The sequence below is a fragment of the Schistocerca serialis genome, chromosome 5 (genome assembly GCF_023864345.2).
Source record: "Schistocerca serialis cubense isolate TAMUIC-IGC-003099 chromosome 5, iqSchSeri2.2, whole genome shotgun sequence".
NCBI classification, from domain to species: domain Eukaryota; kingdom Metazoa; phylum Arthropoda; class Insecta; order Orthoptera; family Acrididae; genus Schistocerca; species Schistocerca serialis.
Window position 1 is genome coordinate 328,612,632 of NC_064642.1, and position 18,695 is coordinate 328,631,326.

At 39.8% G+C, this 18,695-nt stretch overlaps 1 protein-coding gene across 1 annotated transcript in view; it reads left to right on the top strand.

Moving 5' to 3' along the window:
• The window catches only part of LOC126481269 (cadherin-23), a 505,796-nt gene that overhangs the window by 405,243 nt on the left and 81,858 nt on the right, over positions 1–18,695 (top strand). Inside the window, exon 25 of the mRNA XM_050104895.1 lies at positions 5,276–5,408. Coding sequence (XP_049960852.1) covers positions 5,276–5,408 — 133 coding nt within the window. The remainder of the gene's footprint in view (positions 1–5,275; positions 5,409–18,695) is intronic.

Sequence of the window (18,695 nt, forward strand, 5' to 3'; positions counted from 1 at the left end):
ATATTAAGGAATTAGTAAAGAAGAAGTAAATCATTTTGAGATTTTTATAACAATGTTTTCCCTTTGCATGTTACATAAACAGACTTATATATTTTTTATTAAAAATGTAGATATATTAAAGAATTAGATACATAAAAACATGCTCTTATTAGAATTCAATGTTTTCTCAAAATTTCAAAGCAGTTGCTCAAGAAATTTAGAAGATTAATGATTTTGAACAAACCAACATTTACATTTTTATATTTCCTCTTTTGTTACATATATATTAAATACAAGGTGTTACAAAAAGGTACGGCCAAACTTTCAGGAAACATTCCTCACACACAAATAAAGAAAAGATGTTATGTGGACATGTGTCCGGAAATGCTTAATTTCCATGTTAGAGCTCATTTTAGTTTTTTCCACCTACGCTCAATGGAGCACGTTATCATGATTTAATACGGGATACTCTACCTGTGCTGCTAGAAGATGTGCCTCTACAAGTACGACACAACATGTAGTTCATGCACGATGGAGCTCCTGCACATTTCAGTTGAAGTGTCCGTACGCTTCTCAACAACAGATTCGGTGACCGATGGATTGGTGGAGGCGGACCAATTCCATGGCCTCCACACTCTCCTGACCTCAACCCTCTTGACTTTCATTTATGGGGGCATTTGAAAGCTCTTGTCTGCGCAACCCCGGGACCAAATGTAGAGACTCTTCGTGCTTGTATTGTGGATGGCTGTGATACAATACGCCATTCTCCAGGGCTGAATCAGCGCATCAGGGATTCCATGCGACGGAGGGTGGATGCATGTATCCTCACTAACGGAGGACATTTTGAACATTTCCTGTAACAAAGTGTTTGAAGTCACGCTTGTACGTTCTGTTGCTGTGTGTTTCCATTCCATGATTAATGTGATTTGAAGAGAAGTAATAAATGAGCTCTAACATGGAAAGTAAGCATTTTGGAACACACGTCCACATAACATATTTTCTTTCTTTGTGTGTGAGGAATGTTTCCTGAAAGTTTGGCCATACCTTTTTGTAACACCCTGTATATACCAGATGACATTCCAATAGATATGTAAGCACTTGAGTATTTGAATACAACAGTATGTCAAAACTTGAAAGCAATCGATGAAGAGCTTTCAGAGATTTGAGATGCTGAAGAAACGAAATGCTATGTTTGTACTTTTATAGAAAATATAGATATTCCTAATCACAAATCTGTGAAAGTTTTTGATCAACTGCTTTGAAATTTGGTGCAATATTTCATTGGTATATACAGCTGTTTTTATTTGTCTATTTTTTAAATATATAAAATATGTAAACTCATATAAATTTAATAATAGGGAAGCATTGTTACAAAAAATCTCAAGAAGTTACATACCCACATGTTATTAATCATATATTAAAGAATTAGGTACCTAAAAAGTGCCCTTATTGGAATTCAATATTGTATCAAAATTTCAAAGCAGTTGGTCAAGAAGTTTTGGAGATTAACAGTTTTTAACAATATACTTAGAAGGAGAGACAGCATTGGTCGTATTTTTTTGTTTTATTAACCGCAAAATCGATTTTCAGTCACTTAGTGACCATACTCAGTGCTGTAATATACAATTTAAATTGGTAGGCACTGGTGTCAACAAGCTTGGCGCAATCACATAAACTGAGAACTCATGGAGTCGCCAATCAATAGTTTTTAACAAATCAGTATTCACATTTTATAATGTTTCCCTTTCATTACATTTATATTACAAATATACCACCGGAGTTCGAGTAGGCATATAAAAACATGTGGTCTTCAAATACAATGTTGTGTCCAAATCTCAAAACAATCCATGATGAACGTCTGGAGATTTGAGATTTTGGAAAAATGAACATCTACATTTCTATTTACATAGAAGCTATAAATGTTCCTAATCACAAATCTCCAAAAGTTTTTGACTGACTGCTTTAAAATTTTGACACAACAATGCATTGGAATACAAGTCCAGTTTTTCATGCCTATTTTTAAAATTATATGATAACAAGTCTGGTTTTTTATACCTATTTTTAGATATATATGATATACATTTTTTATAAATTTAACAATGGAATGCAATGTTGTGTCAAAATTTCAAAGCAATTGGTCAAGAACTTTTGAGGTACATGATTTTGGACAGACAAACATTTACATATTTATATAAGTGAGACAGAATTTCTGGCCAGATCTTACCTTCGTAAGTTAAAATTTCAGTACTCTTGTGTATTTTTATCTGAACCTGCCGACTGTACTTAGAATTATTTAATATTCATGTAACTATTTTTCCCCATCAGCTTTGTAAGATATAACTGAATGAGTCGGTTTTAATCGTGCTATATCAAAGGTCATGATGTTAAAGAAAACAAAGTCTTCTAGAAAGTAGCACAGAAAGGCTGTTTACACGATTTGTCATTCCTCCCACATGAATGTAGTCATATTTATAGTCGAACTTTAAGAATACAATAAATGCAACCTTAGTGCATTTTTCATTTTCTGGTTTCAAATGACACTGATAAACAGCACAAAACAAATTGTTCTAATACAATATCCGGAGCCTTGAGTTTATCTCACAGGAATTACTCAAACTACATTTGCAACTGGCTAGTAAGTTTACTTCTTGTTCCTGGGATTGGATTGATGGTGTCACCTGGGTGTCAGCTGATTCTGCCCATAAGAAGGCTACGGGACGTCAAACAGCTAAGTTCTCACGTCTCCTTGACAAACCATCTCTACAGGTTCCGTGCAAGACTGTCATCAATTTGAGTGGCATGGTGTTGAGTGAGGATGCAGTCTCGGTTTTGCAGAAAGGTCTCAACTTCGCTCCCACCCCCAAGTTCACTCCGGTCGCAGAAATTGTTAGTGCTGTTGAACAGGTTGCAGCTCGACTTCCGCCAGAATCAGCCGAGGAAATACGTCGTGAAACTTGTCGTGCGTTGACGAAATCCAAGCCGATGAAGTCAAATATCAGCAGTAAAGAGAGGGCGGCCATTCGTGATCTGAGGGAGCGCTCTGAAATTGTTGTCTTACCGGCTGACAAAGGCAATGCTACAGTTGTTGTCTCCCATAAGGACTACACTGATAAGATGCAGAGCCTGCTAAATGACGATTCCTACCGGAAGATCAGTGTTGACCCTACAAAGAAGGTGGAGAACAAGACGAGGGCGCTTCTCAAGGACGCAGATTTACCGGAGGGTGACGCTAAGAAATTGTTACCCCAAGGTCCGGTACCGCCTAGACTATATGGACTCCCGAAGGTTCACAAAGAGGGGATACCATTACGCCCCATTGTCAGCAACATCAGGGCACCTACATATTTGTTGGCCAAATACCTGACGGGAATATTAAGTCCTTATGTGGGTAAATGCCCTCATCACATCCGTAATTCCGTGGATTTTGTTAAACGCCTTGACAGCTTCAGGTTGGATGAGTCAGATATCATGGTGAGTTTTGACGTCATTTCCTTGTTTACGAGGGTACCCCTGCGAGAGTCACTAGAATTGATTAGTCAAAAGTTTAACGAGAAGACCACTGAACTTTTTAGGCATGTCTTGACTTCCACGTATTTTCTTTTTAATGGAGAATACTACGAACAAACGGAGGGAGTCGCCATGGGTAGCCCACTCTCGCCGGTGGTAGCGAATTTGTACATGGAGAACTTCGAGGAGGAAGCCCTGTCGTCATCCGTATGGAAACCTACTTGCTTTTTCCGTTACGTGGACGACACGTTCGTCATCTGGCCACATGGTATGGATAAACTCCTTGACTTCCTTACACATCTAAACTCCATACACCCCAACATCAAATTCACTATGGAGACTGAAACGGAGGGTAAATTACCTTTCCTTGACGTCTTGGTCAAGAGAAGGGCTGACGGCACCCTAGGTCATGGGGTGTATCGGAAGACTACGCACACTGATCTGTATTTGCACGCAGACAGCTGCCACCACCCTTCACAGAGGAATGGGGTACTTAAAACTCTAGTACATAGGGCGCGCACTATCTCTGACGCAGAGAGTCTACCCCAGGAATTGGAACATCTGAGAACTGTATTTCGAAAAAATGGGTACTCAGAGTGGCAGATTCAACGTGCTCTCCGCCCAACCACTGCAGCACAACCTCTTGAGATGGATGAAGTCACGAGGGAGGAGGTAGGCACTGCATTTATTCCTTACACAGGCGCACTCTCGGGGAAAATCGCTCGCATTCTGAAGAAACACCGGGTCGGAACTGTGTTTTGTCCTCCAAATAAAACTCGTGCACTGGTGGGGAGTGCCAAAGATGACCTCGGTTTGAGGAAGGCCGGCGTGTACCAGATTCCGTGTCAATGTGGCAAGTCGTATATTGGTCAGACGATGCGTACCGTCGAAGATCGATGCCGTGAACACCAGAGGCACACTCGTCTGATGTATCCGAGCAAGTCGGCGGTCGCTGAACATTGTTTGTCGGAAAATCACGCCATGGAATACGACCGCACGAGGATTCTGGTACAGACGTCGAGATATTGGGACAGCGTTGTTAGAGAGGCCATCGAAATTCGCACCAATGACGACCTCATAAACCGTGACTGTGGCTATAATCTTAGCAAGGCTTGGGAACCAGCGATCGGGTTAATCAAGAGTAAATCGAGCAAACGTATAGTTGTGACGACCACGGCGGACAGAGCCATCACTCCGACGTCATCTCAGACGCCGTCGCAATCTGTTCCACCGCGCGACCGTGGCGCGGACGGCGGAGGGAGCGCGCCGCGGGCGGAGGGTATTTAAATCAGCCGCCGCCGCGACCGAACCCAGTTCCCTCTGAGCAGCCATAGCATACGGATCTCCGTGCCGGCACGTTCACAGGAGCTCAGTCCGTCAGTTCACCTGATGATGGCGACGTGTATGATCGCCGAAATATTGTGCCCGTTGGACACTGTAGACCGGCAGCACACCCGTGGATATTTTGAATATCCACCTACTTACTGTATGCAGGATGCTATAGGATGACAACTTGTAACTCTAATGATGTCTGGCTGTAATCCCTCTTACTATCAATAATTCACTAATTCGGTTTCTTCCAGCTCATGTTTCACTTAGATATCCTCCTTTCATCAATATATTTCAAATAAAGTATCAATATGTGAAAGAGATAGTAGTAATTCATCATATCTTCTTTCTTTTCTATTTGTTCTGTCATATTTAATAACATTATGCTTTGTGTACTGTACAGCTCTCTTCTGCCTATATAATGATTATACTAAAGCTGCAAATTTTTATTTTGTTTTAGCTAAGGGTTGAAGCATATGACTTAGGTATACCAACGCCACTCTCATCAGATCTTGATCTTATTGTTTATGTGAGGAATGTCAATGACTTTGAACCACAGTTCCTCATAGATGAGTACTTGGTTAATTTTACTGGTGAGTTTCTTGGACCAGTTATTATTATGTGTTTTAAGCCACTTTCTATAGAATTACATAAATATTGAATTAAATGCTACTAGTTAAAGAGTTCCAAAACAACATACATTCATTGCATTTACCTAGTGGTCACACAGAATCTGAATCTCCCTACAGGATATGTAAAATTAGATGTTACAAGCAAAAATAAATGAATAATCAAATACACAGACATAACAAAAAAATTTATCTAGTAGTGTTGGTGAGAGTCAAGTCATAAATCTTAACATCCTTCGTGGTTATATACAAATATGCAATTGAAAAAAATATGTTTTGGCTCATTCCACATCTTTGGACATAACACCTGTACAGTTTTCACTGAAGTATTAACATAAAAATAATGAACAGATAGACTTGAATATGGCATTATGTAGAGTGAGAGTTTGATGATGTGATCCATGTTGACTTGCCACTAAACAAAGGGACAGGAAGTGTTACAGACAGAACAAAACCTTAAATTTTCATGGAATGACTGTTTTGCTGATTGTGAAGTGGAGAGGAAATATGCAGCAAAAATGGCAATTGGAAATGGGGTGAAATACACTCCTGGAAATTGAAATAAGAACACCATGAATTCATTGTCCCAGGAAGGGGAAACTTTATTGACACATTCCTGGGGTCAGATACATCACATGATCACACTGACAGAACCACAGACACATTGACACAGGCAACAGAGCATGCACAATGTCGGCACTAGTACAGTGTATATCCACCTTTCGCAGCAATGCAGGCTGCTATTCTCCCATGGAGACGATCGTAGAGATGCTCGATGTAGTCCTGTGGAACGGCTTGCCATGCCATTTCCACCTGGCGTCTCAGTTGGACCAGCGTTCGAGCTGGACGTGCAGACCGCGTGAGACGACGCTTCATCCAGTCCCAAACATGCTCAATGGGGGACAGATCCGGAGATCTTGCTGGCCAGGGTAGTTGACTTACACCTTCTAGAGCACGTTGGGTGGCACGGGATACATGCGGACGTGCATTGTCCTGTTGGAACAGCAAGTTCCCTTGCCGGTCTAGGAATGGTAGAACGATGGGTTCGATGACGGTTTGGATGTACCGTGCACTATTCAGTGTCCCCTCGACGATCACCAGTGGTGTACGGCCAGTGTAGGAGATCGCTCCCCACACCATGATGCCGGGTGTTGGCCCTTTTGTGCCTCGGTCGTATGCAGTCCTGATTGTGGCGCTCACCTGCACGGCGCCAAACACGCATACGACCATCATTGGCACCAAGGCAGAAGCGACTCTCATCGCTGAAGACGACACGTCTCCATTCGTCCCTCCATTCACGCCTGTCGCGACACCACTGGAGGCGGGCTGCACGATGTTGGGGCGTGAGCGGAAGACGGCCTAACGGTGTGCGGGACCGTAGCCCAGCTTCATGGAGACGGTTGCGAATGGTCCTCGCCGGTACCCCAGGAGCAACAGTGTCCCTAATTTGCTGGGAAGTGGCGGTGCGGTCCCCTACGGCACTGCGTAGGATCCTACGGTCTTGGCGTGCATCCGTGCGTCGCTGCGGTCCGGTCCCTGGTCGACGGGCACGTGCACCTTCCGCCGACCACTGGCGACAACATCGATGTACCGTGGAGACCTCACGCCCCACGTGTTGAGCAATTCGGCGGTACGTCCACCCGGCCTCCCGCATGCCCACTATACGCCCTCGCTCAAAGTCCGTCAACTGCACATACGGTTCACGTCCACGCTGTCGCGGCGTGCTACCAGTGTTAAAGACTGCGATGGAGCTCCGTATGCCACGGCAAACTGGCTGACACTGACGGCGGCGGTGCACAAATGCTGCGCAGCTAGCGCCATTCGACGGCCAACACCGCGGTTCCTGGTGTGTCCGCTGTGCCGTGCGTGTGATCATTGCTTGTACAGCCCTCTCGCAGTGTCCGGAGCAAGTATGGTGGGTCTGACACACCGGTGTCAATGTGTTCTTTTTTCCATTTCCAGGAGTGTAGTTTTTATTTATTTATTTATTTTTTATTTTAATTAATTTATTTATTTTCAAAACAAACTGTTTCATGAAAAATGCAAGATTAATTTTCACCATGATAACTATATGACATCATTACCATATAATTATGTATATTTTTCATTGGTAGTATGTGAAAGCGGAGAAGACACTGGACAGTTTATGATTTTTTCAGTGTTTCTGAAGAACATTTTACTAGTTGTTGTTGTTGTGGTCTTCAGTCCTGAGACTAGTTTGATGCAGCTCTCCATGCTACTCTATCCTGTGCAAGCTTCCTCATCTCCCAGTACCTACTGCAGCCTACATCCTTCTGAATCTGCTTAGTGTATTCATCTCTTGGTCTCCCTCTACGATTTTTACCCTCCACGCTGCCCTCCAACACTAAATTGGTGATCCCTTGATGTCTCAGAATATGTCCTACCGACCGATCCCTTCTTCTAGTCAAGTTGTGCCACAAGCTCATCTTCTCCCCAATTCTATTCAATACCTCCTCATTAGTTATATGATCTACCCATCTAATCTTCAGCATTCTTCTGTAGCACCACAATTCGAAAGCTTCTATTCTCTTCTTGTCTAAACTATTTATCGTCCACGTTTCACTTCCATACAAATACTTTCAGAAACGACTTCCTGACATTTAAATCTATACTTGATATTAAAAAATTTCTCTTCTTCAGAAACGCTTTCCTTGCCATTGCCAGTCTACATTTTATATCCTCTCTACTTCAACCATCATCAGTTATTTTGCTCCCCAAATAGCAAAACTCCTTTACTACTTTAAGTGTCTCATTTCCTAATCTAATTCCGTCAGCATCACCTGACTTAATTCGACTACATTCCATTATCCTCATTTTGCTTTTGTTGATATTCATCTTATACCCTCCTTTCAAGACACTGTCCATTCCATTCAACTGCTCTTCCAAGTCCTTTGCTGTCTCTGACAGAATTACAATGTCGTCGGCAAACCTCAAAGTTTTTATTTCTTCTCCATGGATTTTAATACTTACTCTGAACTTTTCTTTTGTTTCCTTTACTGCTTGCTCAATATGCAGAGTGAATAACATTGGGGAGAGGCTACAACCCTGTCTCACTCCCTTCCCAACCACTGCTTCCCTTTCATACCCCTCGACTTTTATAACTGCCATCTGCTTTCTGTACAAATTGTAAATAGCCTTTCGCTTCCTGTATTTTACCCCTGCCACCTTCAGAATTTGAAAGCGAGTATTCCAATCAACATTGTCAAAAGCTTTCTCTAAGTCTACAAATGCTAGAAATGTAGGTTTGCTTTTCCTTAATCTTTCTTCTAAGATAAGTCATAGGGTCAGTATTGCCTCATGTGTTCCAACATTTCTACCGAATCCAAACTGATCTTCCCCGAGGTCGGCTTCTATCAGTTTCCATTTGTCTGTAAAGAATTCGCGTTAGTATTTTGCAGCTGTGACTTATTAAACTGATAGTTTGGTAATTTTCACATCTGTCAACACCTGCTTTCTTGGGATTGGAATTATTATATTCATCTTGAAGTCTGAGGGTATTTCACCTGTCTCATACATCTTGCTCACCAGATGGAAGAGTTTTGTTATGGCTGGCTCTCCCAAGGCTATCAATAGTTCTAATGGAATGTTGGTTACTCCGGGAGCCTTGTTTCGACTTAGGTCTTTCAGTGCTCTGTCAAACTCTTCACGCAGTATCATATCTCCCATTTCATCTTCATCTACATCCTCTTCCATTTCCATAATATTGTCCTCCAGTACATCACCCTTGTATAGACCCTCTATATACTCCTTCCACCTTTCTGCTTTCCCTTTTTTACTTAGAACTGGGTTACCATCAAAGCTCTTGATATTCATGCAAGTGGTTCTCCTTTTTCCAAAGGTCTCTCTAATTTTCCTGTAGGCAGTATCTATCCTACCCCTAGTGAGATAAGCCTCTACATCCTTACATTTGTTCTCTGGCCATCCCTGCTTAGCCATTTTGCACTTCCTGTCGATATCATTTTTGAGACATTTGTATTCCTTTTTGCCTGCTTCATTTATTGCATTTTTATATTTTCTCCTTTCATCAGTTAAAGTCAGTATTTCTTCTGTTACCAAAGGGTTTCTACTAGCCCTCGTCTTTTTACCTATTTGATCCTCTGCTGCCTTCACTATTTCATCCCTCAAAGCTACCCATTCTTCTTCTACTGTACTTCTTTCCCCCATACCTGTCAATTGTTCCCTTACGCTCTCCCTGAAACTCTGTACAACCTCTGGTTCTTTCAGTTTATCCAGGTCCCATCTCCTTAAGTTCCCACCTTTTTGCAGTTTCTTCAGTTTTAATCTACAGTTCATAACCAATAGATTGTGGTCAGAGTCCACATCTGCTCCTGGAAATGTCTTACAATTTAAAACCTGGTTCCTAAATCTCTGTCTTACCATTGTAAAATCTATCTGATACCTTTTAGTATCTCCAGGGTTCTTCCATGTATACAACCTTCTTTCATGGTTCTTGAACCAAGTGTTAGCTATGATTAAGTTATGCTCTGTGCAAAATTCTACCAGGCGGCTTCCTCTTTCATTTCTTAGCCCCAATCCATATTCACCTACTATGTTTCCTTCTCTCCTTTTTCCTACTCTCCAATTCCAGTCACCCATGACTATTAAATTTTCGTCTCCCTTCACTACCTGAATAATTTCTTTTATCTCATCATACATTTCATCAATTTCTTCATCATCTGCAGAGCTAGTTGGCATATAAAGTTGTACTACTGTAGTAGGCGTGAGTTTCGTGTCTATCTTGGCCACAATAATGCGTTCACTATGCTGTTTGTAGTAGCTTACTTGTACTCCTATATTTTTATTCATTATTAAACCTACTCCTGCATTACTCCTATTTGATTTTGTATTTATAACCCTTTATTCATCTGACCAAAAATCTTGTTCCTCCTGCCACCGAACTTCACTAATTCCACTATATCTAACTTTAACCTATCCATTCCCCTTTTGAAATTTTCTAACCTACCTGCCCGATTAAGGGATCTGAAATTCCACACTCCGATTCGTAGAACTCCAGTTTTCTTTCTCCTGATAACGAAGTCCTCCTGAGTAGTCCCCGCCTGGAGATCTAAATGGGGGACTATTTTACCTCTGGAATATTTTACCCAAGAGGACGCCATCATCATTTAATCATACAGTAAAGCTGCATGCCCTCGGGAAAAATTATGGCTGTAGTTTCCCCTTGCTTTCAGCCATTCGCCATACCAGAAAAGCAAGGCCATTTTGGTTAGTGTTACAAGGCTAGATCAGTCAATCATCCAGACTGTTGCCAATGCAACTACTGAAAAGGCTACTGCCCCTCTTCAGGAACCACACGTTTGTCTGGCCTCTCAACAGATACCCCTCTGTTGTGGTTGCACCTACGGTATGGCTATCTGTATCATTGAGGCACGCAAGCCTCCCCACCAATGGCAAGGTCCATGGTTCATGGTACGTAAAGTTTATTGAAACTTTATTCTTTGGTTCCTTCAAGTACAACGGACTAGTATACCGAGTTTGGAAGACTGACTGCTTTGTGTGCCAGTGGAGTAAAATGTACCATTGGGATAACAAATAAAGGAAAACAATATTAATTCACCATCAGTACCTAGCATGGTACAATAAAAGCACTTTGTGCCAAGCCCATATTATTAACAGATAACAGATATGCTATTAAAAGCACATATATTTACCAGATGTTTGAGAGTTTCAGTGAAACTCTTGGAATCACATATTATGATTTCTTGCTACGTTCTTTGGTTAGATGGCTCATTATAAAGAAGCAATAAAAGACTGGCAATTATAAAATACCTTTTGCTAGGAAGAGAGAGCTTTTTTAAGGCAGAGCACAAACTGTAGTCAAGACCTGAATCTCAATTACCATCAATATTGCACAATTCTCTGGTCTGTTATTACAAATCAGAACACAAGCACTACACACTCTCCACAAATAATGAAAAGCAATTTGGAATGTTATTACAAAACATACAAACAATGACAACAATGTGAATGGTAACTGCATCAAAAATGATGGTACACTGAAATCATTGATCTTGATTATTTCCTCTTTCCTTCCTTTTCCTCAGTCCATTTTCTCATGCTATTTTTTCTTCTCTTCATTTTCCAACTATCTAGTTCCAGTCACACATCACATTTAAATTTTCATCTCCTTTAACTATCTCAATGATTTCCTGTATGCCATTGTATATTCCTCAATATCTTCATGATCTGTGAAGCTACTTGCCATGTAAACTTGTACCATTGTGGTCAGTTTTGCTTTTGTGTCAGTCTTGGCTACGATAATGCATTCACTGTATTATTTATAGTTACTTACTCACATTTTTATTTTCTTATTCATTATTAGGACTATTTCTGCTTATCCTTATTTGATTTTGTATTGATAACTCTGTACTAATCTTATCAGAATATATATTCTACCTGCCACCACCTCTTATTAATGCCCACTATATTTAACTTCAACCAGTCCATTTTCCCTGTTAAATTCTCTAACCTACCAACATAATTAAGGGTTTTAAGAGTCCACACTCACTTGCAGAATGCCAGTTTGTTTTTCTTGATGACACCATCCTCCTAAATAGCCCCTGAATGGAGATCTGACTGGGAGAATATTTTACTCCACAACATTTCACCCGCCTGGATACAGTAGAGTTACATGCCCTCAGGGAAAAAAGGCCTTAGGTTTTCCTTCTTTCTAGCTGTTCACAGTACCAGCACACCAAGACCATGTTGGCTAATGTTATAAGCGTAGATCTGTCATCCACACTGTTGCCCCTACAACTACTGAAAAGGCTGCTGCCCCCATTCATGAACCACAGGCTAGTCTGGCCTCTCCACAAATACTCCTCTATTGGTACAGCTATCTGTGTTATTGAGGCACAAGAGCTACCTCAGCAAGGTCTATATTATGGTTGAGCACTGCTTCTGCTCTTTGAATATCTAGAGAAACAAAATTGTACTGCTGTTTTATGCTATATTTGTAAAACATATTCAGTAATAGAACATTACGTAACTTTACTTCTAGTTGGAATATATTTGTGTTTTAGTGTAAGAAATGTTCATAGCAGTAATATCTGTCCACTGTCTGCTGTACGCAGTAGCTTTACAGGAACACTAAATAAATGAATAACAAAACATTGCACTCACTGATAATCAAGCAAATGCAGATGGAATAGATTTACTGTGGTAGATGCTGCAATGCACCACCGAGAAATATTAGTTTCAACATTATGAAAGGATAGTTGATACTCACCATGTAGATGCTGAGTCACATATAGAAACAACAAAAATACTGCCAGAAAGTGAGCTTTCAGCCAACAAGGGCTTCATCGAAAATAGACAAAACACACACACACACACAAATGCCACTCACATCACATGACCACAGTCTCTGGCTGCTGATCCCAAATCTGGGCTCAGGACAGATCCCCTGCAGAGGAAGGTATTCAAGACCTGGGCAATTACCAAAGCCTTTGATAGAATACACCACACCATTCTATACAGGATCTGGGCTCAGCAGCCAGAGACTGTGCTCATGTGGATGTGAGTTGCATTTGTGTGAGTGTGTGTGTTTGTTGTCTTCTTTTGATGTAGGCTTTGTTGACTGAAAGTTCACTTTCTGGCAGTCTTGTTTGTTGTGTCTATCTATGACTCAGCATCTCCGCTACATGGTCAGTAGCAACTATCCTTTCATGGTATTGTTACATTCCAGCCTGTATTTTCCCATCGTTTGAAATATTTCAAAAATACTGCCTCTTTGGGAGACTACGAACTTGACAAAACTATCCTTAAGTTACTTAGTATCAATCAATGACAGAATATTTCATGACAAACAGAAATATACTACAGTAACATCAGTATAATTTAAAACTGAGGTAAACGAAGCCTTTCAAGTTACAAACTCAATTCACTCCTTCCAGTATTTACAAAAGTTTTTGAGAAAGTTGCCAGTTATAGAATATTGGCTATTTTATCAAAGCAGAATTTGTTAATGGCCTCTCATCTAAGCTTTCAGTTGTCATCCCCTGCATGAAAGGTATGCAAGACCTGGCCACGTTTAACCAAAAAAATTAACTTATTTGTATACTTTGATACAGTACACCACACAATTCTACATGGCAATCTAAAACATCATGGCATAAGTGACTTCCCTTTTCCATGAGTGCTTCACAGCACTAAGCACAGTATCATATTGACAGATATGTACAGGAATTAAATTAGTCTCAGAATGGGGAAACAAAGAGAACAAAACAGATAGTCATATGAGGATCAGTATTGAGTCCAATCTTGTTATTGACCTACAAAAATGATCTTATGGTGACTTTAAAGGACAGTTCAAAAACTATTTGGTGATAACATGGACATACTGATGAGAGTTCAAACTAACTTTACTATATACACCACTTGAATGATTGCTAAACATGCCTACAGCTGGTCCACAGTAAACAGTTTAAGCCTTCATCTCATAAAGATTAATATAGCTATATACTTACTCATCACAGCTATGTACTTACTCATCAAACTACTGTAAAGGATGTGATAGAGGGTATTTAGCATTGCACCACATGTTAAGATCTCTTCCAATTCCAGTTGTATATGGAGCATAGGAAGAATGACTCTTTTCACAGTCCATGTGGGAGCAATATGTAGAGATGTTCTTCACACCATCTTAACTTAACCATCGTAACTTAACATTGGTTCTTGAGGCTTATTATGTAGGCTTGCACTGGAAAATCAGCATGCATCTTCAGGCATCTCCAATTTCATGTTTTTCAAAATTTCTGTGATATTGTGTCACAAGTCAAACAAACCTATGATCATTCATGCCAATAATGTCCCGCCAAGGAATAAGTCTTGATGTGGTGAGGGGCTCAGTACTCAATGATCCAGATGATCAATGCAGGATGGTCTATTGCTATTAGCTGGTCAGTTGATAAGAGCAAGCCAACAGTCAGCATTGTGGGAAATAAAGTGAAGAGGATCAGTAGCTTCCAAGGCGGGTGAAGATGTGGTCTCAATGGCAAAGAAGGCAGATGAATCATTTTCCTCAGACAGTGATGCCTCAGTGGTACTAAAGGTGGAGAGGGTGGATCTCAGTATGATGGATTTAGCTGAAGAAGCAGCCCACCAAGCATAACAAAAATCCATTTCGCTTCTAACTTGCAACAAGTGACTTCATGGTCTGTGTTAAGAACCATCTGACAATTTGATCACAGATGTAACATCCCACAAAGGAGCTAAGACCCCTGCCTAATTTACTTTCAACCAAGACATGATGGTAAACACTAAACAGAAAAGTACTCCAGGAGGTAAACAATCCTCCATCACTGGAAACAGTGATGCAACTAGGCCATTGGATTCTGGAAACCTTAGAACATCATGTAAGGAAGAGTCAGAGCTTCCTAAAACTTCTCACAGACCTACGAAAAAACCTTTGCAAGAAACATTAAACATCAACATTGAACTAAAGACTTCAGAAACTTTAACAATTGCTGGATGTGTTAAACAGATGCAACATACTCATACTAGCACTTCACAAAACCAGATACAGTGATTAGAATGCATTTGAATCAGAGGGCTACAGGATTTCTAAAGAAAACAGCTTTCATGGTCAAAAGGAATCTAACAGAACTCATAAAAATTTTTGCATCCCCATCAGATCGAATATCATTTCTCTCATTTAGATTAGCAAACAAGGACTATTCCATCATAAATACACATGCACCTATCAAAAATGACAATAGAAAAAAAATCCAGAAAAAGCTGACCACTTTTGGGAAACACTAAAAAATGAGACATCAAAAATACAAAAGCACCACATAAAATTACTCATGGGAGACTTCAGTGCAGGGATCGGCAGAGAAGAGAAATACAAGGGAATAGTAGGAAAGTCTCCTTCACAGAAATGTGACAGTAAGAATGGTTAAAGGCTCATCAACTTCTGCAGAGAATTTGATTTAAAACTAATGTCAACCATTTCCAGAAAATTGCCAGGGAGAAAGTAGACCTGATCTTATCTAGTACACACTTAGGCCCATATCAACTGGATCATGTGCCAATAACCAAACAAAACATAGATAATTCATGAACATACAAGTCAGAAGATAACTAGGCACAGATATAGACCACTGTTTAACAGAAATGGGAAAAACACTAAGGACTTGTACAGAGTTTTCAAAAAAGAGATACCAAGATACAAGCCAATGAGCCTACACTTCAAAGACTCGCTGTGAGTTACTATCAAAATACTTCAACACAACTAATTTTCAGACAGCCTCAAAAGGGAAACGTACCTTCAGAACCACAGTCATTGCATCAAACTGAACAATACACTGGTCAGCAGAAAAACAACAGAGTGCCAGATGGAGACAGAATATTAGCTGAGATGTGGGAACTGGGAGGGAATCAGGCAGCTTGGAGGAAGGAAGAATACTGGATGACTAGAAACAATCCATTGCCATAATTCGTCCACTGTATAAGAAGGGTGACAGAATGGACACTAATAATTACTGAGGCATACCTCTGCTTCCAGTCACCTACAAAATTATATCCAAAGGTCTACTGACTAAGACAGATCAGGCAGAACACACAACTGCTGAATACTAAGTGGGGTTAAGAAAAAGTAGATCGTGCCCAGAGCAAATTTTTATCTTGAAAACTATCCTCAAGATCAGAACAATGTGGAACCTTAACACAGTTGTTAAATTCATTGATTTCTAAAAAGGTTACAATTCTGTAGAGAGACAGACAGTATTCCTAGCACTGGAAAAAGTAGGCATTGACAAAACCACCAGACAATGACACAACTTTAAAACTTAAATTTCAGAATTAACACAGGAGTTCATCAGGGCAATGGGCTGTCACCCATTCTCTTCAATCTGGTCTTACACAAGGTCATGAAAGAGTGAGATAACTAAATGTGAGAGAAAAACATTGAAAAAATCCATCTAGGATAAGGAAGAGGAAGAATCGAAATGAACTGCCTCACTTTTGTTGATGACATTGTAGTAATTTCTAAAGACAAGACAGATACAAAGAGAATGATAGAAACACAGAAACACTACATGAAATTGCAGCTAAAACTGTATTAAAAATGTCAAAAATATGAGAAAATGGAATACACTGAACATAAACACAACAGAGAAAAATATATGGAAACAGAACACGGAAACCTAAAAAGAGTTGGTAAGTTTAAGTATATTGGAGAATATATGATACAATCAAATGTGTTTGATAACACCACAAGTAAAGAAAGATCAAAAGACAATTGAATTAGCATACAAACTCATCCGAAACCAATATAATAAAAGATCAGTATCATTCCAGGCAAATATGAAACATTATGCAACAGTAATTAAACCATAAGCACTTTACTGATCTGAATGCCTAACACTGAATAAAAGGTATGAACAAGAAGAACTAGAAAAGAAAGAAAGGAAAATACTCTGAAAAATTTTAGGGCCACAAAAAAAACAAAATTATGACTGGTCAAAGAGGAGAAATGGAGGTCTATACAGGAACATAGAAACTATCACAGACACAATAAGAAAGAGCAGATTAAAATTTTATGATCATATTTACAGAATGGATGACAAAATGCTAATGAAGAAAATTTATTACTTCATTTCCAAATTTTAATAAAATCACAGGATTGCTGGAAGAGACAAGAAGGGACTTGAGAAAACTTAATGCCATAGAAGACATCAAACAGGACAGGGACTATTTCAGGCTACTGATCAATGCTGCAAAACTTTCTGTCCACCAACAAAATTCACAATCTAGGAAGGTTATGTTGAATGAACAAAGGCAGGCCATCAGTAAAAGCATGAAGAAGTTCTGGGGAGAAAAAAATTGTATCGTTGTGTTGCTTCTAAGCTGTCTACAATTGGTCAAATTCCATAACAAAAAAAAATACATTCAACCTCCCTTGTTAATCCTATTAGCCATGTGTCCCACACACTTCAATTAAATTTTAAAATGGGATGCTCTAGCATGTAGACTTTGTACCCAGTATCCTGCCCATGAACCAAAATCTGTCGCTTGCCTTACCTGTGACTGAGCCTATGTTCCATTTCATATCCCTACAAAGTGTTACACCTAGGTATTTGTATGAGTTTATTGATCCCAACTGTGATTCACTGATGTTTTAGTCACACGATATTTCTTTTCTGCAGTTTGTGAAGTGCACAATTTTATATTTCTGAACATTTAAAACAAACTGCCAATCCTCACACCACTTTGCAATCTTATCAAAATTTGACTGCAGGTTTCTTCAGACAGTACTTCATTACAGATAACTGCGTAGTCCACAAAAAACCTGAGGTTGCTATCAATATTTTCTTCTCGGTTTTGCAATATTGATGATTTCAGAATCAGTGCTGGTTGGCATTCTGTTTGAGATACTTACTGAATTTGAGCTCAGGATATATTCTAGGAGTCTACAATAAATGGACATCAGTTAGGTGGGATGATAGTTTTGTTGATCACTTCTGCTAGCCAACTCTCAGAGAGGTGTGACTATCCTTTGTTACAATCATTCAGCACAGTCTTTTGTTCAACAGATGTACAGTATGTTACAATTGAAATTGGATTCGGGACAGCTGCCATTTTTGTATAGAATCTGAGAGGGATTCCATAAGGTCCTGGTGTCTTGTTTAATTTTTGCCGTTTCTCAGTTCAGAGAAACTGCACTACCGTATCACTCACCTTTGCAGTGGTGGAGAGTTAAACTGGGGTGGTACTTCTGTACATTCTTTAGTAAAGGGACATTTGCAGATGGAATTAAGCATTTCTGCCTTTGCTTTGATACCCTCAATTAGAGTTTTTGCATCATCCATGAGTTTCTTGACACTAACTTTGCTGCCACTGACAGCCTTTATATACGACCTGAATTTCTTCAGATTTTGTGAGAGATCTTTTCTAAGATTCTGCCACAGCAGTTATTGAAGGCTTCACTCAATACCCTCGTGACAGTCAAATGCATTTCATTCAGCATCTCTGTATCCATAGTGTTATGTTTTGTCTACAACCATTATACAGAAGTCACTGTTTCTTTAGAAGTTTCTTTTCATTGGCCATATACCATAGAGAGTTCCTCCTTCATGAAATATTCTACTAGGTATATATCTGTCCAGTACATGGTTAAATATTCTTTTAAACTCAAATCACAGTTCTTTTTCATGCTCCTGCCAGGAGGTTAATGTTTTGAGTTTCTCTTTGTGATATAACACACCTGCC